This window comes from Balaenoptera physalus (assembly GCF_965194825.1).
Source record: "Balaenoptera physalus genome assembly, chromosome: 8".
Taxonomy (NCBI): domain Eukaryota; kingdom Metazoa; phylum Chordata; class Mammalia; order Artiodactyla; family Balaenopteridae; genus Balaenoptera; species Balaenoptera physalus.
Window position 1 is genome coordinate 20,006,687 of NC_138887.1, and position 23,888 is coordinate 20,030,574.

Here is a 23,888-nt window from a genome sequence, read left to right on the forward strand (position 1 = left end):
TCTCTTTTTTAAAGGCACTAATCTCATTCATGAGAGCTCCACCCTCATGACCTAATCATCTCCAAAAGGCCCCACCTCCAAATACCATCACACTGGGGATTAGGTTTCAGCAGATGAATTTTGGGGAACACAAACATTCAATCTATAGCAAACTCCATACTATTTTGCTAGCATTATTCTAGAATGATACTATATGGGATATTAATAAAGCTCACAAATGAAATAAAGGCATGGTGCTTTAAAATATGGTAAGATATGTTAAGACAATTAATATACAATTTCTTGTTTCAAGGATTAACTGAGCAAAAAAAGGAATTGCCCACCAGAAGAAAAATTATGTTATAATACGCCAGAAACCAAAAATTATAATCTGAAGTTAATGATTAACTTATACTATACTAGGTACATCAAATATTATAGAAGTAAAACCTTTTTTCTATAGGTATTATTTAAATACATCCATTTTCTCATATATAATAAAGTGAGTATCTTACAAAGTTAAAAATTAATGGGGGGATTTCCCTGGTGGCACAATGGTTAAGAATCTGCCTGCCAATACAGGGGACACTGGTTTGATCCCTGGTCCGGGAAGATCCCACATGCTGTGGAGCAACTAAGCCCATGCACCACAACTACTGAGCCTGCGCTCTAGAGCCTATGCTCCACAAGAGAAGCCACCGCAATGAGAAGCCCACGCACCGCAACGAAGAGTAGCCCCCGCTCTCCGCAACTAGAGAAAATGCTCAGCAATGAAGACCCATCACAGCCAAAAAGAAAAGTAATGGGACCAATTACTACTGACATTAAAGAGCCATATATTCGGTATCTGTTTGTAAGTTAGCATTAATGATTTGTAATGGTATTTCATTATCTTTTCATTTATTACAAAATTTCCCCAGGTCTCACCATCCTGCGATAGTAACAGTGTTGATAGTAGTATCCCAAATTTCACTGCTTCTAGACCCTATCTTCATAACACAGGAGGTTGGTTTCTCCTTAAAATTCCAACCAATTGCTTCTGGGAATCTCAAAGCTGTCCTGCGTGAATTCAAGAAATCCAAGTGTCTCTGTCCCAAACCTGTGAAGCCATCTGAAGGTGGAGGCTTAGTGCTGCTGCTGTTGCCTTCCTAAGAGCTTTGATGTCCAGCTGAAGTGGAGTAAAGATACCTATATTACGTTAACCTACTGTTAATATAATACTATCTTTATTCTTAAAGAATGTACAGAAGGTACAGATGATTTCAGCAATCCTCAGTGAGCCATTCCCACATTAATGTGTGTTATTGTGAATAACTGCAAGTGATATCTGCATCTCTTTCAGCATATTCCACAGTTTAGACTTTTAATTTATATAGTTTTCCTATTCCTGCTTGGCAAGTGAGGCATTCTTGTATTTTTTTTAACAGAGAATCTCATTTTCTACTCTTTTTTTTTTTTTTTTTGAGTTTGGGCTCATCCCCTAATTTTATTTATTTATTTTTATTTTTATTTAAAAATTTTTATTGGAGTATAGTTGATTTACAATGTTGTGTTAGTTTCCGGTGTACAGCAAAGTGGATTAGTTATACATATACATATATCTGCTCTTTTTTAGATTCTTTTCCCATATAGGCCATTACAGAGTATTGAGTAGAGTTCCCTGTGCTGTACAGTAGGTCATTATTAGTTATCTATTTTCTATATAGTAGTGTGTATATGTCAATCCCAATCTCCCAATTTATCCCTCCCTCATTTTCTGCCCTTGAGAAGGCAAAATCATTCAGCTTAATAGTGATCAGCCAACCCACAACTATCAATATTTCCTATCAATATACTTGATAATAATAATGCCATAGTACTTACCTGAAAATGCTTTAAAGTAAGTGCAATATAATGGGAAAATTTTAAGCTGTGATTTTAACTTTAAAAAAAATGGGTAATAGGTATACACAATAAAATTCCAAAATATATAAATGGTATATAGTTCTTCTAGTCTGTTTCTGTCTCCCTACTGCCTTATTCTACTTCCCAAATGCAACCATCGCTCTCATTCTCTTGTACATCTTCCAGAGGTAGCCTGTGCATTCCATTTATTTCTAATGTTTGTTATTTCATTTCTTTCTTTATTTTAGGTGACTCCAGAATTAATGATAAAAGCATGTACTTTTTATACTGGACATTTACTGAAGACCCACTTTCAGTAAGAACATGATTTTTATACACTATTTCTTCCTCTTTGTGTTCTTATTCTTGACATTCTCCATGTGAAGAACAGCTCACTTTTGGCCAGTTGTGCTGATTTTACCTGTTTAATCTTTTTTAAAAATTAATTAATTAATGTGTTTATTTTTGGCTGCATTGGGTCTTCGTTGCTGCGGGCGGGCTTTCTCTAGTTGCAGCGAGCGGGGGCTACTCTTCGTTGCGGTGCACGTGCTTCTCATTGCGGTGGCTTCTCTTGTTGCGGAGCACGGGCTCTAGGGTGCGTGGGCTCAGTAGTTGTGGCGCATGGGCTTAGTTGCTCCACGGCATGTGGGATCTTCCTGGACCAGGGCTCGAACCTGTGTTCCCCTGCATTGGCAGGCGGATTCTTAACCACTGCGCCACCACGGAAGTCCCTACCTATTTAATCTTGCTTCCACCATTTTGTATTATATATTTCTTTTATATTTAATTGGTTTTTACTTAGTTAAAAGATGTTCTTTACTTCTTTGAGGTGTCACTTTTTTTTTTTAATAGAACTTCAAAATTGAAAGTATAGGTCCACAATCCGCTATCTGAAGCCCTTGGAGACAACATGTTTTGGAATCTAGATTCCCTTTCTAAGAAAAAATATTAGAAAGGAAATCTCTGCACATACTGTGTACTGTATAACATTCAGTGGTGTCTGGGATGGCATGTTGGAACCAAACATATCTGAACATATTAGTATTTCAACAGTAAAACATATATGTATATTCTTACTAAGTAAAATGAAGAAAGACTATGAACAGCTTTGTGTCAGATTCAGAGAGGTTTTGATGCAAAATTAGTTTAGGTCAGGTCTAGCTTTGCTCTTAAATAGGTTATGAAAAAAAAAAAACTTTTGGATTTCAGAACTTTCTGGGCTTTAGAAATGTAGACAAGGGAAGTGCAAGCTTAAAGGAAATGCAAGGACTGGCTGTAAATAAAACAATAAAAATAATTTAACAATTTCTTTCATGTTGTGGTTTTTGAGGAGGTAAAGGAAGCCCAGTGTATTTCTTCTTCTCTCTCTCAATTTATTTACTAATGTAATGCCCTAACATCAAAATATTATGTTTCTGTATTTTCTGCTTACAGCACGTGGAGAGAGATAGCAATACCTCCTACAAATGAAGATGACCTTCTGGCTGAAAAAATGGAAGAATCAATAGAATATGACAATTTCAGACTTAAAAAATGTGTATTTCATCACTGGCACTCTTATGTGAAAGGTCGAAAAGAACGACTTAAAGGTAAATCCTTACATAGTAACAATTGGTTTTTTGTTTTCATGTATCCAAAGTGTCAACAAACTTAACAGTTAAACATAATTTGTACTAAAGAATTTTTTATTATTTTTATGTCTAGAGGATTGTCATGAAATGTAAAACCACTAATTTAAAATATTTAATGAGATTTGTCTCAAAGGGTTTTAGTGTAATAGAAAACAGGCATATTTAAAATAAAATTCTATATGTATTTGTGTGATATATATACAAGTTTCAATATAAACAGGGATCTACTATTAACTTTTTTACATAATAGAGAGCTGGTATAGATATAGATAGATAGATATCAAAACTGACTATTTTTTATAGAGAGCTCTTCATTCTTTATAGATATTTCATTTAATGAATACCTGAGAAAACTTAAAGAAAAATAAGTTTAAGTTTTACTTAAACCCTTGATAGTTGTAATGAGTGGACAGTGCATGTATGTGCTCTTAGGAGCAGGAATAGAGATTTTATCCAGCTCACTAGATACTGATTTGTTTATGGCTGCTGCAAATCAGAGAATCATTTCCTCTTGATTGGCTCCTGTTGGTACCTCAGAGTGGACCCTCTGACGGTTTTAACATAAGGGTAGTGGGTCTCTATTTCTGAGAGGAAACAATTATCTAAGAGTGGTGTCCCGAAGGCCTGCCTTAATCATCCTCCTTCCGGCCTGGCCCCTATGTTTGAGCTTTGGACCCCTGGTTAAAAAAAAAAAGAAAAAAAATATATATATATATGGAGCAATCTATTTAATCATAGGGTATTTAACTAAATCAGAATACTACCTCATGACTATTTCTATGAATAAATTTGGAAGTTCTGGTTTCATAAAGAACAGATTTTTTTAAAAAAGAAATGATATATATCTTGACATTTTACTGCATCTATTATATCTTAATTTATAAGGGCAAAGGTGATGTTTACAGGTTAATAAAGTCTCAGGAGTACTATCTACTGCTGTCAAAAGTAATTTCATATGTAATTAAAATTAAAAACTATCAGATGCAACATTGGTTCATATTATAAACATGATAGACTATTAAACACTTTGTTTTTTGAGAGCAGCTTTAACTATATACAGTAATCTAATGCACTTTCTTCAGATACACTACTGCGGGTACAACAGATGTTCCACTGCTACAAGATGATAATTATCCTAAATAAATGGAGGGATAAAGCAAGACATAAGTATAAAAAGAGAGAAGATGAGCTGGTATGGCATATTGGAAACAATTTTTTTAGAAACTGAATTTTGCTGTTACATTGATGTTGCCTCAGATAATAATGCTGTGTGGAAAACACTAAAGTCCTGAATAATATACTTTTAATGGGGTCCTTGTTCTTTTAACTTAGTAATTTAAATGTCACCTCAGCTACCCAAAATATTTCCTAAAAAATTTTGTTGTTTCATTTGAACTACGAACATCAAGGAAAAATCTTTTTAACATTTTGTTTAAATTTATTGATAAAGACACCAAGATTTTTTGTTTAAGCAAGTGTTTAGGTGGATATAGATGTCTAAAGTGGAAGAGAAACTGTTTGATATGATTATAACAGAGAAATAAATGATAAAGACTAAATTTATTCTTTTCTAGATAAGATTAAATTGCTACTTATTCTTTTTCAACATTCAATTTAACAAATTATAATCTTAATACTAAATTATTTTTTAAACTACTAAATTGCTAAATTTAAAGGATCATTCTTAACTGGGACACCCATTAGGAATTAAATCAATCAAAACAGAGGATCCAAGCAAACTCCTCCAAACTTAAAAGTATCTCTAGTTTGCTTTAGCTATCAGTACAGTATATTATCATTTAATGTTGTTTTAGAATATTCATAGTAACTACTAGGAACAGACATAGAAACATGCTGGAATTTTTTTTAGTTACATTATTTAGTAGGTAATGTTTTATTAATAGTCTTTGAAATACAAAGTTGGGATAAATAGGAAAGAGAAAAATAGGAAGAAATTAACCCCCCTGTTTTATGGTTGCCCTGTGGAGGGGAAGATCAATGCCTCTCACCCCAGATTGGTTCAGATATTGACACTGACGATACTACGTATGTACCAAGAGAGTAAGAAAAGATTTATTACTCACATAATGCTTGAAACAGTGCTAGAGTCTGCAGAGGAGACTAAGACGCATAAAGCATTGATCATTCTTGCTCTCTAGAAGTTTATCATCCCCTGGTATTGAACTGGTGTTCTTACCGGATGTCCTCTAGCACCTGCCTTTTGTGGACTACATTTTCAACGTTGCCAGTTAAACGGTTGTACTTTGGGTACCACTGTTTTAGTCTGGTCATTCTGTGTTTTCCACCACTTCTTGTACTAAGCTAATGTTTTGACCTGGCCCCTAGCCTGGTCATTGATTGTCTAATGGTGAAAAGGTAACTGTGCATGACCAGGCTGACCCTTTTACATCCCCTTAAACTGAACGTCCCTGAGAGCAGGCAGTATTGTTCTCTTAACCATCCCCCTACACTGAGCATAATGTTTTGCAGTAGTTGATATATATTAATATATATGATAATAATATCCTCAATATAGATATGTATTAAATAGTTAGAGAAAATATTTTCTTTTAGCCATGTGATATCTTGGCCTAACAATATTACTAGGCCAGTATTCACTAGGGTGGAGTGAGGATGGCAGGTGTCTGCTGGGAGGAGAGGCAGGGAACACTTGTATGTGCTAGCTCTCCACTGTGTGCTTTTCCTTAGGCTCTAATATATCCATATATTACACCAAAATTGTGTGTGTGTGTGTGTGTGTTTGTATGGGTACAACACTTATTTACCCTTTGGGTGTTTTCTTGATTATGTAGTTTTAAGGAATGTATTGAAAGTTAAAATGGGGACTTCCCATAATGATAGATTAGGCAGTTCTCCAAATTCTTTCCTTCTGACTCTCTCTCCTTTTTAAAATAATTATTTATTTTTTTATTTTTATTTTTATTTTATTTTTTTCATCTTTGGCTGTACCATGTGGCTTGTGGGATCTTAGTTCCCTGACCAGGGATTGAACCCAGGCTCTGGGCAGAGAGAGCACAGAGTCCTAAGCAGTGGACCACCGGGGAATTCCCCTAACTCTCCTTCTATACCTCCATGCTAACCCTCACCCTTCCATGCCCCACATACCAGTTCTGGCATTACCAGAACCTTGACTCTCTGGGATTCAGCTTCCTCATCTCTAAAAGAGAAGGCTGGGCCACATCTTCAAGGTGACTGCCTATGCCAATGTTGTATGACAACTGGTGGAAATGATCTATAATGGTGGTTCAGAGACTACACATTATTACACATGCTCTGGACAATGATAATTTATATAATGACAACGATGATAATAAATAATGTTTAATTGGTGCTATGATTGTATCAAGCATTGTGTTTTACATGTATCACCTCATTTAATCCTTACAAGAGTTCCATGGAATTTGTAAATTTTTTTCATGGCAGATGTTAAAGCATGAACTTCAATTAAAAAAATGGAGAAGCAAGTTAAAACTCAGAGTAAATTCTAAAGAAGAATACATTTCTCCTGAACAAAATGTGTCTGAAGTCTTTCTTGTAGGTGAGATTCCTGAATTTGACGTTTCACAGTTACCCAAAAGAACAGTATTACAGGTTCGTATGAATTCATGTGTCTTAACTAGTTATTTTCACAACGTTTGTTTAAAGAGTGGTTTTATGAACTTTGCATGAATGATGGAAGCCATATTTTGAAGAAAAATATTTTTTACAACTAGATTTGGGCTATTTCATTTTTTGGAAGTCATCAATTTGGATGGCTGTAAATTGTTATAACAATCAAAAATGAAGAAATTAAAGCTATAGTAAATAAGGATGAAAGGAATGTCTTTCTTTCCTTCCTCCTTCAAGCATATATTGTCATTTAAGGTACAACAGATTTTAGATAACCCAATGCTTAGCTTCTAATCTCTAATCCCTAATCTTTTAATCTTAACGTTATACCTACACTACAGAATGTAAATGGGGCTTGTCATACTGCACCTTTCAGTTAGTTAAAATATTTATGCCTATCATCTTTCTTCCATAGATCATGAGTTCATAACAACAAGAATCATGTATCTATAACTTACAACTCATTGAATTGATCTCTGAAATATAAGCCATAATTCCAACTACTGGTTATATTCTTTCCTATTTTGATAAATAAGCAATTTCTACTTTGTGGGGCTACCTGATAAATGGTGGAAGAGTTGTAAAATATTGTCTTATTCTGGTTGATGGCAGATTTACATTATAAAATTCCATGTATTAAATCCATCCTTCTAAATGTAGAGACTTGAGCTCAAGTTATTTTGGGAAACAAGATATCTATACCTATATTTATATCTAATCTTGCACTTTATGTATGGCATAGAGTTAGGATGAGGACATTTTTGTCCACTGTTTCCTCTTTATAAATTGCCTGCTCATCTCTTGCTTGTTTTTAAATTGGAATCCTTATAATTTTCTTACAGATCGTAATAGCTCTTTATATACTGGTAATATTCACCCTTTGCCTGGAATGTATTTGAGATTTTTTTCCCCTACACTTGATGCTTGCTTTCAATTTTGCCCATGGAGTCTTTTGATGAGAGAAATTTTAAAGCTTTAAGTAACAGAGTCTATTACTGTTGCCCTAATTATTTCTCTTTTTGTGTCATATTAATATGTCATTCTTATCTATTTTTCTAAGCCATATCACACTCCTTCCTACACTTATGCAGCTGCTTTTTGTCTTTGAACTCCCACGTTTTGACTGTTTCTTTATTTACATTGTAAGCAGCTGCATTTTTAATTTATTGCACATTATGCCTCAGAATAATTTTTTATCCCTTTACATATGATGTAAGAACCTAACAAGAGTATGCTTTCACTTCCCCCCTCCTGTGCTTCATGCTATTATTGCCATGCATTTTATTTCTATGTATTTATAAACCCTACATTAGAATTTATTTTTGCTTTAAACAGTCAATTATATTTTATTCAGCATGTATTTTTCATTTTTAACAATCTCAAACAGAAAAGTTGCAAGTACAACACAAAGAATATTTTTTCCTGAACAAGTTGAGAGTAAGTTGCTGACATGATGCCTTATCACCCCTAAATATTATTGGTGTATTTACTATTAACAAGGGCATCCTCTTACAGTCGGCCATCAAAATCCTCGGACCTAATTTGGGTATCCCCAGTTGTCCCAATAATGTAAAAGGATGCAGTCCAGAATCACACAGAACAGTTGATTATCATGGCCCTTCCTCTCCTTTAGTCTGCCTTTCTTTAATTTCCATTCCCTTGACATGAAGATCAGGCCAGGTTTACTGTAGAAGATCTCTTAATCTGAGCTTGTTTTATGTTTCCTCAAGAATAGATTCAGGTTCTGCATTTTTGCTGGAAATACCACAGACATCATGCTGTGCTCTTCTCACTGCATCCTATCAGTGGCACAGGATTTGGATTTGCCCAGGATTGGTGATTTCACGGTGGCTGCTTGTTGAAAGTGGTGTCTGCTAGGCTTCTCCACTATTCAGTTGCCCCCTTTGTAATGGATGTGCATTTCGTGGGTAGGTACTTTACAATTATATAAATATACTCATTCCTCATGAAACTCATGGTTTTCTATTTTATTCAGTGGGTTATAATCCATTACTATCACTATTTATTTTGGTGCTCGAATTGTTCCAGATTCAGTGGGAGTGCTTTCAGGTTGCCTTCTCTGTCCCTTTGATGTGTAACTATCATCCTCTGAGCACTTCCTTACTTTATAGCACAGCATGATGTCCCAGGCTCCTCTTGTACTTTCCGTGCTCCACCCTGGATAGGTCATTTCTCTAGGACTCTTTGAATCCTTTTTAGTGGAGAATTGTACATAGGAACCAAGATTTGAACTCTATCTGTGTTCATCACCATTGAAGTGTTGCTTCTCCCATGCCTTCTCAGTAGACAGAGCTAGAGACTGTACGTAGGAACACACATATACATATTTCCCCCCATATCTATGTACCTCTATATACCTAAAAAACCTAAACTAAACCTAAACTGTGTGTGGATACTTCCAGGTCCAATTTAGCACCACAGGGCTCATACTAGTCTTTTCCTTTTCCATATCTGCAATGTCCTTCTCCAACAGTGAGAATCCCAGCTCTCATTATTCTTCATGTATTTACTTATTTGATCACTCCCCCTGTGTGTAAGCAGTCACACACGTGGCTGCCACTGTTCCCTCCCTGTGTGGATACCTTCCTCATCCTGCTCAGGCTTTGACATCCCTTGCCACGCAGAGGCCCTCCTCATACTGCTTGGGCTCTGACATCCTATGCCAGTTGCTTTTCCTCCTATGTAGTTGCCTTTCTAACTTTGTTTGGGCTAACACGCCCTGCACTGGGTACCTTCCTATGTAGATGCCCTCCTTACCCTACTCAGGCTCTGACGCTCCATGCATGGGCTGCCCCTCTTTGGGGATGCCCACCTTATACTGAATAGGCTCTGTCACCACATGCCACCCTCCTCCCCCAGTAGAGCCACTCTCCACATCCCACTTAGCTCCTGGTATCTTATACAGGGTTTCACTTCCTTGGTTCCCCCTCCTTGTCCTGCTCAGGTTCTGACATCCCACAGTGGCTGCCCCTCCTTAGGGACTTCCTCCTCATTCCTTGCAGACTTCAACGTCTTACATTATACTTCTATGTGGACGAATGCCCTTCTCAGTCTGCTTGTTCTCTGACTGTCTGTGCTGGGCAGATGTCCTCTTCTTGAGCTCCATCTACTTTGGGCTCCAATATCCCACAGTAAGCCATGCTTCCTCATTTGTCTTCCTTTTTCCACTGGGTCTCTGATATTCTACTCTGGGACATTCCTCCTTGGGGACACCCTCCTCACCTGTTTTGTGCAAGGAAGGCTGCTCCACTGAGTGGATGCTCCCCTTTATGCAACCTAGTTCTGATGCCCTGTTCTGGGCCAACAGAGCCCCCTCTGTGCCCCTTACCCTGGCATGGATGCCTGCTTTGCTTGGACCAATCTAATGGCTTTAGGACTGAATTGTATTGAAAGAAGAAAGTGAAAGGGTAGTGGAAGGGATTCATTATCTTTTTTTAAAATAAATTTATTTTATTTGTTTTATTTTTGTCTGGGTTGTGTCTTCGTTGCTGTGCGCGGGCTTTCTCTAGTTGTGGGGAGCGGGGGCTACTCTTCGTTGCGGTGCACCGGGCTTCTCATTGTGGTGGCTTCTCTTGTTGTGGAGCATGGGCTCTAGGCAAGCAGGCTTCAGTAGTTGTGGCTCGTGGGCTCTAGAGCGCAGGCTCAGTAGTTGTGGCACACGGGCTTAGTTGCTCCACGGCATGTGGGATCTTCCCGGACCAGGGCTCGAACCCGTGTCCCCTGCGTTGGCAGGTGGATTCTTAACCACTGAGCCACCAGGGAAGCCCAGGGTTCATTATCTTTTAAAGAAGTTAAAAACTCAGAAAAAAGTATTTTCTATTTTTCCACAAATTGGTTGATTCTGGTCTTCTTTCTTTTGGTTTAGATTTGAGTTTTCATCTGGAACTATTTTCCTTCAGCATGAAGAACCTCCTTTAACATTTCTTGAAGAACAGGTTTGTCTGTTGGTGCTTAATTTTCTCAACTTGTATTTCTCTAAGAAAGTCTTTATTTTTACTCTGTTTCTGAGAGAGATTTTCTCTAGACATTGACTTCTAGACTGACAGGTTTTTAAAAATTTCATTCATTCCATTTAAAAGATGTCATTCCACTGTCTCCTGGATTGCATTATTTTAAATGAGAAATCAGTGGAATATTTTTTTTCTTCCTTTGTATGTATGTGTCTTTTTCTTTCTTGTTGCTTTGAAGATTTTTCTTTTTATTACTGAATCTTTAGCAATTTGATTTTTTTTTTTTTTTTTTTTTTTTAGCAATTTGATTTTGATATGCCTTGTAGTTTTCTTTGTGTTTATCCTTCTTGGAATTCATTGAACTCTTGGATATACATGTTTATATTTTTTAGCAAATTTGGAAAGTTTTCAGCCATTATTTCTTCAAATATTTTTCTGTCTTCTTCCTCTTTCTGGAACAACGATTGCACCTATATTAAACAACTTAATATTGTCCCACATTTCATTGAGTTCCTGTTCATTTTTTAAGCCTTTTCTTTCTGTGCTTCATTTTGAATAGTGTTTATTGCTATGTCTTCAAGTTCAGCACAGTAAATATGCAACTGTCTTTGAAAAGCCATTAACTTCTGTTTAATTACTCACCAAAACTGGCAAAAAAAAAAGGCACCAACAATTTGCATAATAGATAGCCTGCAACATACTGCTGAATTTTGTAAGTAGGATGAACTTAGCATATTTTAAAATTCTTACTAGCTTTTGTTAACCTCCTTTTTTCTTCAACTACTTTAAAAGGGGATAAAAATGCATGTAGTCAATCCTGAGTTTAGAAATATCTCAGAAAGATACAGAGAGGAAGGGCACAATAAATGATAACTTCCTCATAATGTACAGCAAGAAAATCATTGGTCGTTAGTGGCATTTGCCTAGTTTTATAGTAGGGCTTTTTTTGTTTTTATTGTTGACTGCCTCCCTCCAAAATAATTAAACAGTGTTTGTTTAGGGGGAAAAAAAATCAGTGTCTAATCTGCTATTAAGCCATTCCAGTGAAGTTTTTCACTATAGATGTTGTATTCATCTCTAGAAGTTTTATTTGGTTCATTTTAAAAATCTCCACTTCTCTCTCATTTTTCTTTGAAAATCCTTGAGCATTTTTATAATAGCTGTTTTAAAGAACTTGTTTACTAGTTTTATTATCCCTGTAATTTCTCTGTGTGTTTACATTCTAAATTTTTCTCTTGGTTATGTGTTGTGTCAGATTTTCCTTCTTTACAGATATAGTAATTTTTTTATTATATGCTGGATGTTTAGTAAGTTACATTGTTGAGTATATTATGTTGTTATTTTTAAGAAGTGTTGAATTTGGTTTTTGTAGTCAGTTAACTTACTTGAAGATAAGCTTCATCTTTTCTCAGCTTATACTTAAGCTTTGTTAAGGAAAGACTAGAATAACTTATACTCTAGGCTAGTTTTTCCTTACTCCTATCATGTGACCTTCCTGGGTCTTTACTGAATGCCCCAAGTGTTCTGTGGCATGTCTGTACTCTGATTTGTCTCAATTTGTAAATTTTCCAATCCCGTACGAACTATAGTAGTTGTTCTGCTTACAGATTCCCTGCAGATGTTTTGTCCCCAGTAGTCATTTTTTTGTTCAGCTTCATGGAGTGTCCCCTGCACACACATTGTTTAAAATGCAAAGATGCAAGGATCCCTACGCAGACTTCTCAAGCTATCTTTTTTGTGTAACTCCCACTTTTCCAGTACTTTGCCGATAAATTCCAGCAACCTCAACATCCTTGAACCCCACTGGGGTTCTATCTCCTTGGCTTAGTGAGACTGCCTGGCACTCTTTCTCTCACAAGCAGCCAAAAAATGTCTCCATGCAGAAAGCCTGGGCTATCATAAGTCTCATCTCATTTATTTTCCTTCTTTCACAGATCTGAATATTGTGATGACTGTTGTCCAACATCTGAAAGCAGTAGTTTCACATATTTTGTCCATTTTTCTAGTTATATATGGTGGGAAGGATAGTTTCGTACCATTACCTTATCATGGCTGGAAGTGGAAGACTGTTGAAGGTGTTCCTGAGTGGTATTTAACTTCAGTCGTTCCAAACAATGCCTGTCTATCCTTCTATGGGTCTCTTCCTTCCATTTCTTACAGAGACTGTTTAAGCTCTTATTTATGGACTGAATGTTTGTGTCCTCCCCTCCCCATTCCTGTGCTGAAGCCCTAACTTCCAATGTGACTGTATTTGGAGATAGGGCCTGTGAAGAGATGATTAGGGTTAAATCATGAGGTTGGGGTACTAATCCAAAAGGGCGGTTGCCTGTATAAGAAGAGGCAGAGACACCAGCGCTCTCTCTCCGCCATGTGAGCACACAGCAAGAAAGCAGAGAAGAGAGAGCTCCCACCAGGAACCAAACTGGACACAATCTTGATCTTGGACTTCCCGCCATCCAAAACTATGAGAAATACACTTTTGTTGTTTAATCCACCTAATCTATGGTATTTTGTTATGGTACCCTGAGCAGACTATTATCACTCTTCAATTTTTCATGCTAAATCCCCCACTTCACTGCCCTTCACCTTCACTTTCCATCCTTCTTCACTGAGAAAATACATGCCATCAGGTAGGAACTCCTTCAACTTACTTCCTGACCCCTTTCCTCAATCCTGTTCTCCTGATCTCTGTACCCTCTTTTCAAATGTACCATCTATACCCATCTTTGCTTCTTTTTCTGTTCTAAGGGCATTTTGCCTATATAATGTAGAATATTTATATTAGATGTTTTTCTCTAATTTCTGCCATGGGTAGTGATAAAAGCTATTTTCAGGCCATTATTAATATCAGTTTTGAGTCAATGAGGAGTAGTCGACAGAAAGCTGCATAATGAACTTCAAATACAAGACAGTTTCTCAACATGGTTTTGTTGCTTGTTAGTCAAGGCACTCAATGGTATACACATACTAGATTATTCCTGGATGTCTAGGAGTATGTCTTATTCATATTATATTCCCTGATTTACAAGCATACAGAATATTTTAAAATATTTATCAAGTGAATGAATATGTCATTTAAGAAATTATACTGTGCTGCTCCAATTCAATGTTAAGAAAGATGGTGCAGATCTAGAATAAAAACACCAAAGTTTTCCTCAGGCTGTTTCTTGTGCTTGTGACAGTCAAATCTCTAAACAATTATTGATGAATAGACATAAAAGGTAAGCTTTCAATAATTGAAAAATAATCCTAGTGCTGATTGAAACAGAAGAGAAAAGGGGTAAGGTTCTGAAAGATCTTTAGGCCTCAAGAACACAGCACCTTTCTTTTTATGGGCCTCCATACAGATGACTTAAGGAGAGCATAAAAACATTTAAGTCCCTAGTCTCAGAAGCTGACTGGATGCAAACACTTCAGTGTGCTTCAAAGTAGCTATTTTATGCACAACATTCTGGGTCTAGTAATTCTCTAAGGTATCAGCTTATACTGCCTTCACCTACCAATACAGGAAAACCTGACTGGTAATGGGGCTTAAAGAAATAGGGCTGGGCTTCCCTGGTGGCGCAGTGGTTGAGAATCTGCCTGCTAATGCAGGGGACATGGGTTCGAGCCCTGGTCTGGGAAGACCCCACATGCCGCGGAGCAACTAGGCCCGTGAGCCACAACTACTGAGCCTGCGTGTCTGGAGCCTGTGCTCCGCAACAAGAGAGGCCGCGATAGTGAGAGGCCCGCGCACCGCGATGAAGAGTGGCCCCCGCTTGCCGCAACTAGAGAAAGCCCTCGCACAGAAACGAAGACCCAACACAGCCAAAAATAAATAAATTAAAAAAAAAAAAAAAAAAAAAAGAAATAGGGCTTATTTTTTTCCTATAACACAAAGTCCAGAGGAAGGCAATCCAGGGCTGGTCCTCCATAATGCCAATAAAAGTGGAAATTTTCTATCTTTTCACTCCACGGTCCTTAGTATCCTCTTGCTTATTGTCTCATGGTTGCAATATGGCTACTCCTCTTCCAGCCTCATATTCATTCACCAGGCCAGGAGAAGGGGGAAAATCACAGTGGTAGAAGGCAAATGGTTCTCTACCTTTGTTTATTAAGGAAAGCCAAAGTTTCCCCAAGACCCCACAGTCAAGAATTTCAGTGATGTGCTTTAGGTTAGAACTTTGTCACTAGGCCAGGTCTAACTGCAAGATTGCTATGGGCAGGAGGGGACTTTGAGTGGGGGATTGGGTGAGATAATTGGGCAATCAGCCTCACTGAAGGTGGATTTGAACTGCCAGTCATCAGACAGTATTTAAAAGGGCATTCCTCCTTGTCAGAAAAAAATGTGTTGGTTTCAGTAAAAAGCAAAATAACAATGACAACAGATAAGAAACAAGAAGATGTTTAAGAAGTCAATACATAGTTGCTGCCGAGGAACTCTGGTTTAATACTCTTCTGTCTTCCAGTTCAGAGAAACTAAAAATGCCAACTCATAAAGAACCACAGAACCCAGAGTCAGGAAACCATTTTCTAATGTGATCCGGGCCCTAACAGAAACTTGCACATGGAAACTTCAACAGTTATGATGAGCTATGAACTTGCATGCTTTCTCATAAGAAGTCTTTTGGTTTGATAATATAATGATTAAAAGTCCACGCATAGGGCTCAGGAGAACTAGGTTCATATCTTGCCTTAGCTACTCACTAGCAATACGACCTTGGGCAGTTTCAACCCTCTTGGCCCTTGATTTTTAAGACTTACGCATTCTCAGCACCCCAACAAAACTCTAAACATACAGAGATGAGTTTATGTTGAATTAATTGACGTTTGGATTCACTTTGGAAAAATCTCATATCAGGATATGGGGAACATGTAGAATTACTGGGGATTTCGCTCAGGACAATGAAAACCATTGCCAATTTTTGCATTTTAAGTATTTCTTTATGATATCATGTCATGGGTTACGATCAGCCTTCCTGTCCCTCCTTCCACCCTAATTCCCACCCCCACCTCTTTGTGGAATGATATTGAGCCCTTTTGGGATCACATTTACAGAGTCTGCCAGAGTGCTCAAACCATAGCATGATCTAGAAAAGAACATAGAGATTTTTGTGCTGAGCTATTACCTTTTTCAGGAGGGACAGCTGAGGATCTGAGAAATTAAATGACATCCCCAAAGCCAGACAACTACAAAACTGAGACCAGAATCTGGTTTTCCTGACTACTTGGGTAAAATTATAGCCTCTATATCACTCTGGTTTTTCCTCTTAGATAATTCTAAAGAAACAGAATATATACACACATATATATGTAATTATATTGATATATGTAAAATAATCATTTATAATATGTGTACATATGAGTAAAATAATTGTGAAACAAAAAACAATAATTAAGAACCATTATATTCAAAATAGATAGCTAGTGGGAAGCAGCCACATAGCACAGGGAGATCAGCTGGGTTCTTTGTGACCACCTAGAGGGGTGGGATAGGGAGGATGGGAGGGAGACGCAAGAGAGAGGAGATTTGGGGATATGTGTATATGTATAGCTGATTCACTTTGTTATAAAGCAGAAACTAACACACCATTGTAAAGCAATTATACTCCAATAAAGATGTTAAAAAAAAAAAAGAACCATTATATTCAATACATCTGTTTAGTTGTACTACCCTTAAAAAAATACAAGAGTAACTTTTAAAAATTACTCAATCTTGACATGACACTAAAGCACAGAATTATTTTTGGAGATAGTCTCAAATTTTTCCCAATCAAATAAATTGTCAAGAATATCCATTAAAATGTACAGGTAATAAAAGAGAGAATTTATATAATATTATAAAATTGGAAATTAATGATTCTAACACTCCTGTCTTAAACAGTTGGGTTTATTAAGCTTATTAATGCAATAGATTTGCAGAATTAATTTTTTAAATCATAGTTTTAAAATGGCATTTAATTTGGTGACTTCTCTGGTCAATGAATTCTCAGGGACTTAAGAAACAAAACATAAAAATGTAATGTGAGTTGGAGCTAAACTTTAAAGTTTTTGGAAGTGTTAGTTTTCAAAATAGAGATTTGTATATTTAAACTGCCTAATGTTTTGAAGGAATAATTGAAAACAGCAATCAGGTTCAATTACTGCGATACAATTTGAACCTAACTTGGAGAACTGTAGGCTTGCTTTTTAGGTTCAGTTGCATCAGCTCATGAAAACAAGTCAGGTTCTGTTTCACTATCATTTTCCTTAGTATCATTTACCCATTACGAAAGGCTGCTTTGCTGGATGGTAGAGCTCATACACTGTCAGTCAAACTCAGCTAGCTGGGAGGTTTGGCAAAGATCATTTTCCATGAAAATGCAACGTTTCTTTTTTATTTGTATGTGTGTAGTTTGACAAGCAATACAGAGAAAACCCTTATGTTGATGAATTTGGAAAGTCTAAATAATCTAGTCAAGTAATGCAGTTGTCCTAAAATGAAAAAGTGCTTGATTAGTTTAATAATATAAGTAGTATCTTAGGGCTGTCTTTCATTTTAAACAACTGTAACTTTTTGTTTGTTTGTAAAAGATAATAGTGTGTGGACTTGCAAAGACTTGTAAAATCACCTTCAGATTTTATAGTGTTGATGACTCATCTCACTTGGGGAAAAAAGGCCCTGGATAAACGTTAAAACTTGTGCCATGTTGCAGGAGAGAAACCAGATGGTTCAGGCCTGTTAGATTAAACTACTTAGAATTCTAAAACAAAAGGGTAGTCTCAATGACTTTTTGAGTTTATGTTTTGATAACCTCAGAGGTCAGTCTGACCTCAATTCACTAAAGCAGAGTGGTTCCAAGTTTCTTAGGCATGTACTGTGTGAACTTCAGATAAGGGAGCTTCCAAAACCACAATGCTCCATCAAAGAACTATGTGTGTGTTGGCTCAATCTGTGGTGTGGGTGAAAAAGCAGATGAAGCCAAACATCTAAAAATTGCTTTAGGATCAGTTTATTTTGGGTATAAGACTGCTGTGCCCATAGACTTGGCTTTCATCACTTCAGCCCTAATCAGTAATGCTACCTAAGTTAAGAAGTTTACAAATGATTTTGATATAAAGTTTTTATGACTTTTAAATTGTAGAAGATGCTACATTAATTTTAGCAGGAACCACCCTTGCAAAATGATACATCATTTGTAAGATGAAAAACTACAGCACAGAAAGAGGCAGCTACATGGAAATTGAGAGTGTGCTCTGGAGTCTGGATAGCTGATTCGGTCACTAGCTGCATGACCTTGGGCATCTTGCTTAAGTTTTTGTTTCTAAGCTGTCTCATTTGTAATGAAAGGATAACAATAATATCTCCTGCACTTGCTATTGTGAGGATTAAATGAGTTAATACACACAAAGTGCTTAGAACAATGCCCAGCACATGTAATTTCTCAGTAGAAGTTACTATTTTTAATATATTGAATTTAGATGGCTGAATGACAGGAAGCCACTGAAGAGAAAGTCAGGAAGACTGGATTCTAAACGTAGCCCTGCTGGCTCTGTCAGCTTGCTGACCTCCCACAGGGCATCTAAGTTCTCTTACCCTCAGTTTAAAGACTTTGAAAATTCCCAGCAAAAAATACGTATGTATTCGTAGTTTCTTCTGTAAAATGAGGGTGGGCTAGATAGCTTCTAGGATCACTTCCAGCTTTAAACATCTATGACTCTTGGATGAAAACAAGCATCCCAGTAGAGGAAAATGTAAGAAGTGAATGCATTAAATCCTACAGGGGGCTTTGCCCGTGCTCATATCCCATAGGGAACTCTTCTCCATCTGCTGTTAGTTTGACTAGGTCTCTGTTTACGTCTCAGAATGTTCCCCATTGGAAAGACCTCTCCTGATTACTCAATCTAAAATCAGTCCTTCCTGTAAGGCCTGTTCTTTTCCTTCATAGCACTCACATTGTACATAACTATTATTTTTTAATAGTGTTCTTGTTTTTTTGTCTGTCTCTCCCACTAAATTGTATGCTTTTGGGGTTTTGGAATTACATCTGTTTTGATTACTTCTGTTGACCTAAAACAAACATACTGTCTGGCAATTCTCCAGCAAAGATGTGTTTATTCAGGATCAGAAGAGAATTGCAATTGGAGGTCTGTAACCATTATGAGTCATGCGCAAGTCCCCCAATGGCAAGGGAAGGAGAGCGCTTTTATAAGAAGGGAAAGGAAGTTGGGAGGGCTAAGTAAACAAAGATCCCATGGCTTCTCACTGCCTGAGTCTTTGCCATGGAAAGAAGAGGAGTTCTTCCTGTTGGGCTCTGCTATCCTTGCAGGTGTAAGAGCTCTCCTTTCTGGTCTCCCAAATCTATTTAATTGAAGTTTCTGTTTATTGATTTTTTACATTTCTTTATCCTCAGCACCTAAGAGTTTGGCACAAGCAGGTGCTCAATAAAGATTTTATTTTATTTATTTAAAAACTATGTTGAATGCCTACAATGTACAAGGCTTTGTTTTAGGTATTGGGGAAATAGTGGTGGATTAGACAAATACCTTGCTCTCAAGAGGCTTATATTTTAGTGTGAAGAATAAGATAGCAAACAAGGAAACAAATACACAAGGACATGTCATATAGAATTAAATGCTATGAAGAAAATATATCAGGGTAAAAGATGAACACCTTTACTAAAAGGAACAACAAAAGCAAAGGTGGGGATGTAAATTGTTGCAGCCACTATGAAAAACATCGAAGTTCCTCAAAAAATTAAAAATAGAACTACCATATGATTCAGCAATTCCACTTCTGGGTATTTATCTGAAGGGAACAAAAACACTAACTCAAAAAGATGCCCCATGTTCACTGCAGCATTACTTACAATTAGCCAAGACATGGAAACAACCTGAGTATCCATCGACAGATGAATGGATAAAAGAAAATGTGATATATATAGATATATCTAGATATCTAGATATCTATCTATATCTATATCTATATATAAAGACCCAACCCTTCGTTGGGTCTTCCAGCATCTATTCTTGACCTTGACCTTCCAACTCATTTTTCATTTGCCCACCAGAGATGTCTTTCTAAAGTCATATTTATTCATGTTACTTTCCTGCTTAACATCTCTCCTTGACTCCCCATCGGCTCTAACATTGCCCACAAAGCCCTTTCTGTCCCCCTCATTACCTTTCAGCTTCATTCTCCACCATTTCTTCACAGGAATCTTTGGCTCTAGCCATACTGAGTTACCTAGTTTACTACTCAAGTATAAGACACTCTCTCCAGCCATTATGCCCTTTCTGTATAGGGTCCCCTTCTCTTCTTTGACTGGCTCACTCCTGTCTAGGCACAGCTCAGATGTCATCTTTTCCAGAAAGGCTACCTTTGATCTTCTGTCCTCTCCCTTAGTCTTGGTTAGTTCCTCTTCATATGTGTTCCCAGAGCCCCTGAAGCATTTCTTACTGTCTGTTATAACTGTCTATTTTCTGTTTTCCTCTTGGACTGTAAGAGCCTTGAGGACAGGGACAGTGGCTTACATGCTTTGAATTCATAACCCCTAGATGCTCAATAAATGTTGGTTGAATAAATGAATGGGAAATGATTTTTCCCCTTTCAGCCCCACTGCCACAAACTTGGTCTCATTCCCAGGAATTTCTTAATCATCAAATCCAATAGCTTATGCTCACTTCTTCCCTGTTCTTTGAGTAGCATTTGATTATGCTTCTGTTTTTGAAATGCTCTTTTTTTGGAGGGGGGTGGTTCTATGGCATGACACGTCCTAGTCGTTTTCTCTGGGAATTATTTCTTTGTCCTCATGTTAGGTTTCTTGCTCTTCCCACTCCCCCAGCTTCCTCACAGCACCTGTGGATACTGACCTTGGCCCCTTCTCTTTTCTCCATACTCTTACTAGATCTTGGTGATCACAGATTTTCAAACACCACTTGGTTATGTCAGTATAGATTTGCAATCATGATAGGGATGTTTTCAACTTCCCTACCATTTGGGAACTTTAACCTTTTAAATCTCAATGAATGTGAGGCCAGTTGTACTTTTGATGTGCTGCAATGTTGGGAGAGTGAGCTGGTGTGGGGGGAAGACAAATTTAATTTTAGATTCATTGAATTTGAAATGTCAACTGGACACTAAGTTAGAAGATCCTAGAAGTATCTGAGAAGTCATTAAGTCACAGAATCCTACATTTAGAACAACTTCTGAGTTATATGGTCTAACATTTCCCCCAGGACAGTATTCCTCACAGATATTCTTAGAGTCTTAGGGGACAATGTAATAACACCCTCTTCCTTGTCTGAGTTTGGAAACAATTGGGAAGTAGACAGCTGGAGAGCTAAATATTATCTGATACAGATGGTAGGAAACCATGGCTTAAGACATTGACCAAGGTGACTTGCTAGTACTTTACACCTGCATCAGGCAGACTTACCCTCAGTCACTGCACAGCCTGGACTACCGCAGCCCTCCCTCAGGCTGCTGAGGGCAGCCAGGATGCATGCATTTGCTTTCGAGTCAGGGCAGAGTGGAGCGGGAGCTGAATTGTAGGCCTGGTTATTTCTCCCAAATTCGCCAGTCAGGTACATCCCTCCTCTTCTCCTGGGGAGATGTGAGGGGTGGAGACAGAGCCCTGGAGTGTTACTGAAGTGCTTTCAGATGGGAATATGAGGCCAAGAAAATGAAGCATCTCCAGTAATAGTAACGTGTATCCAGCCTCTGGTCTAACGCTTTCTGTGCTTGAGAGGCTGTTGACTTTGGGGTGCATTCTGTTCCCTTTTGGGGAGGAGTAGGTATGTAATTAGCAAGTTGTTTCTCATATCAAAGCAGAGAAAGCAGCTTCCCAAGCACCTTTTGTCCCTAGTTGTTTCTGCTGCATCCACAAGGAATAAGAACAAATTTGTCAATTCTTAAACATAGCTATGATTTTATTTTCTAGTACCTATGTGGTTACAGATTCCCAGTTCAGTCAACTGTTTATTCTTCTCTCACAGTTTCTAGTCTCAACTCTTCCCTCCTCCACTCCTGCTACTATCTTGGTTGCCATTTTCTGAGAATTCTCTATTTGTAGGTCCCTCATAGAGTGGTATGGACCACGTTTTCTCCCCACCCTGAATGGGCCCAACTTTCTAAATACAGGGGAGCTCTCCAGGTAAATAGGTGGCCTGGATCGCTCTGTACTTTTATACTCAGCTCCCTCCTTATCCTGGTCCTGAGGTTTCCCTTCAAGTAGCAGTGTGAGAGAAAACGACACTAGACAATGTGAATATTCACTCATGTGACTTACTACTCAACACTGAGTCAGATGAGAATCAGTGGGAGTAGCAGCACCCAGGGTGGGTCTTGTGCACCCAGGTTCAAGCTAATCCTTTTACATGGAAAGCTCTGTCTCCCAGATAGAGATACCCAGGTCATTTAAGGCTCTGACCAGTTATGGTTTTATTCAGAGCTTGAGGATTTCCTCATAATGCAGTTTGCATCATGAAGGTATCCTTTGCCAGAGTAATAGGGTGTGGAGAATGCACCATGCTGAGACCCTCAACCCCATGGGGTCTGATCCACGCTGTGTTCCTGGCTGCTGTTACTTTTGTGGTTAAAAAATGTAAATCACTCCATATTCCTGCCTCTGCCCCTTTGTTTTGTCTTTCTAATTTCCATACAACATGGCTTATCTGTTTGGTTTTTCCTGAGCCTTCTAATTTATCTTCTATTTTCACTACCTAATTTTTTTTTTGAATTTTATTTTATTTATTTTTTATACAGCAGGTTCTTACTGGTTATCTATTTTATACATATTAGTGTATTCATATCAATCCCAATCTCCCAATTCATCACACCACCACCACCAACCCCCTGCCACTATCCCCCCTGGTGTCCATACGTTTGTTCTCTACATTTGTGTCTCTATATGTGCCTTGCAAACCGGTTCATCTGTACCATTTTTCTAGGCTCCACATATAAGCGTTAATACACGATATTTGTTTTTCTCTTTCACTACCTAATCTTGATGCCTGCCTGCCTCTCTTCTCCTATGCAATGGCTGTCTCCTCCCATCAGTACTTCACACTCAACAGTGCCAAAGTTAGAAGAAATATTCCAAGTGTGATTTGATCAGGGCAGCATCCAGTGCAAGTATCGCCTCCCTTAAAATGGACATTCCTGAAGCCCATCTTTGCTCCCACTTTTCCACTGAAGTTGTGCTAGCTAGACTCTCCATTGACCTTCAACAGCTGATGAAAATGTTATGACTTTATTGACCTTTCTGTGACCTGACATGGATGACAACTTCTTTAGCATTAAATCTCTCTCTAAATGCAAATCAAAACTACAATGAGGTACCACCACCAGTCACAATGGCCATCATTAAAAAGTCTACCAATAACAAATGCTGGAGAGGGTGTGGAGAAAAGGGAACCCTCCTACACTGTTGGTGGGAATGTAAGATGGTGCAGCCACTATGGAGAACAGTATGGAGGTTCCCCAGAAAACTAAAAACAGAATTACCATATGATCCAGCAGTCCCTCCTAGGCATATATCCAGACAAAACTGTAATTCAAACAGATACATGCACCCCTATGTTCATAGCAGCACTATTCACAATAGCCAAGACATGGAAACAACCTAAATGTCCATTGACAGATGAATGGATAAAGAAGATGTGGTACATATATACAGTGGAATACTACTCAGCCATAAAAAAGAATGAAATAATGCCATTTACAGCAACATGGATGCAACAAGAGATTATCAACTAAGTGAAGTGAGTCAGAAAGAGAAAGACAAACACCATACGATATCAGTTATATGTGGAATCTAAATGACACAAATGA

At 37.7% G+C, this 23,888-nt stretch overlaps 2 protein-coding genes across 5 annotated transcripts in view; one reads left to right on the forward strand and one right to left on the reverse strand.

Moving 5' to 3' along the window:
• The window catches only part of FBXL13 (F-box and leucine rich repeat protein 13), a 208,574-nt gene that overhangs the window by 46,272 nt on the left and 138,414 nt on the right, over window positions 1-23,888 (forward strand). The window contains exons 4-7 of the mRNA XM_082473917.1: window positions 2,112-2,179; window positions 3,298-3,452; window positions 4,577-4,686; window positions 6,939-7,181. Coding sequence (XP_082330043.1) covers window positions 2,112-2,179; window positions 3,298-3,452; window positions 4,577-4,686; window positions 6,939-7,181 — 576 coding nt within the window. The remainder of the gene's footprint in view (window positions 1-2,111; window positions 2,180-3,297; window positions 3,453-4,576; window positions 4,687-6,938; window positions 7,182-23,888) is intronic.
• LRRC17 (leucine rich repeat containing 17) overlaps window positions 1-23,888 on the reverse strand; it is a 194,138-nt gene that overhangs the window by 46,174 nt on the left and 124,076 nt on the right. The gene's annotated exons all lie outside the window — the stretch shown is intronic.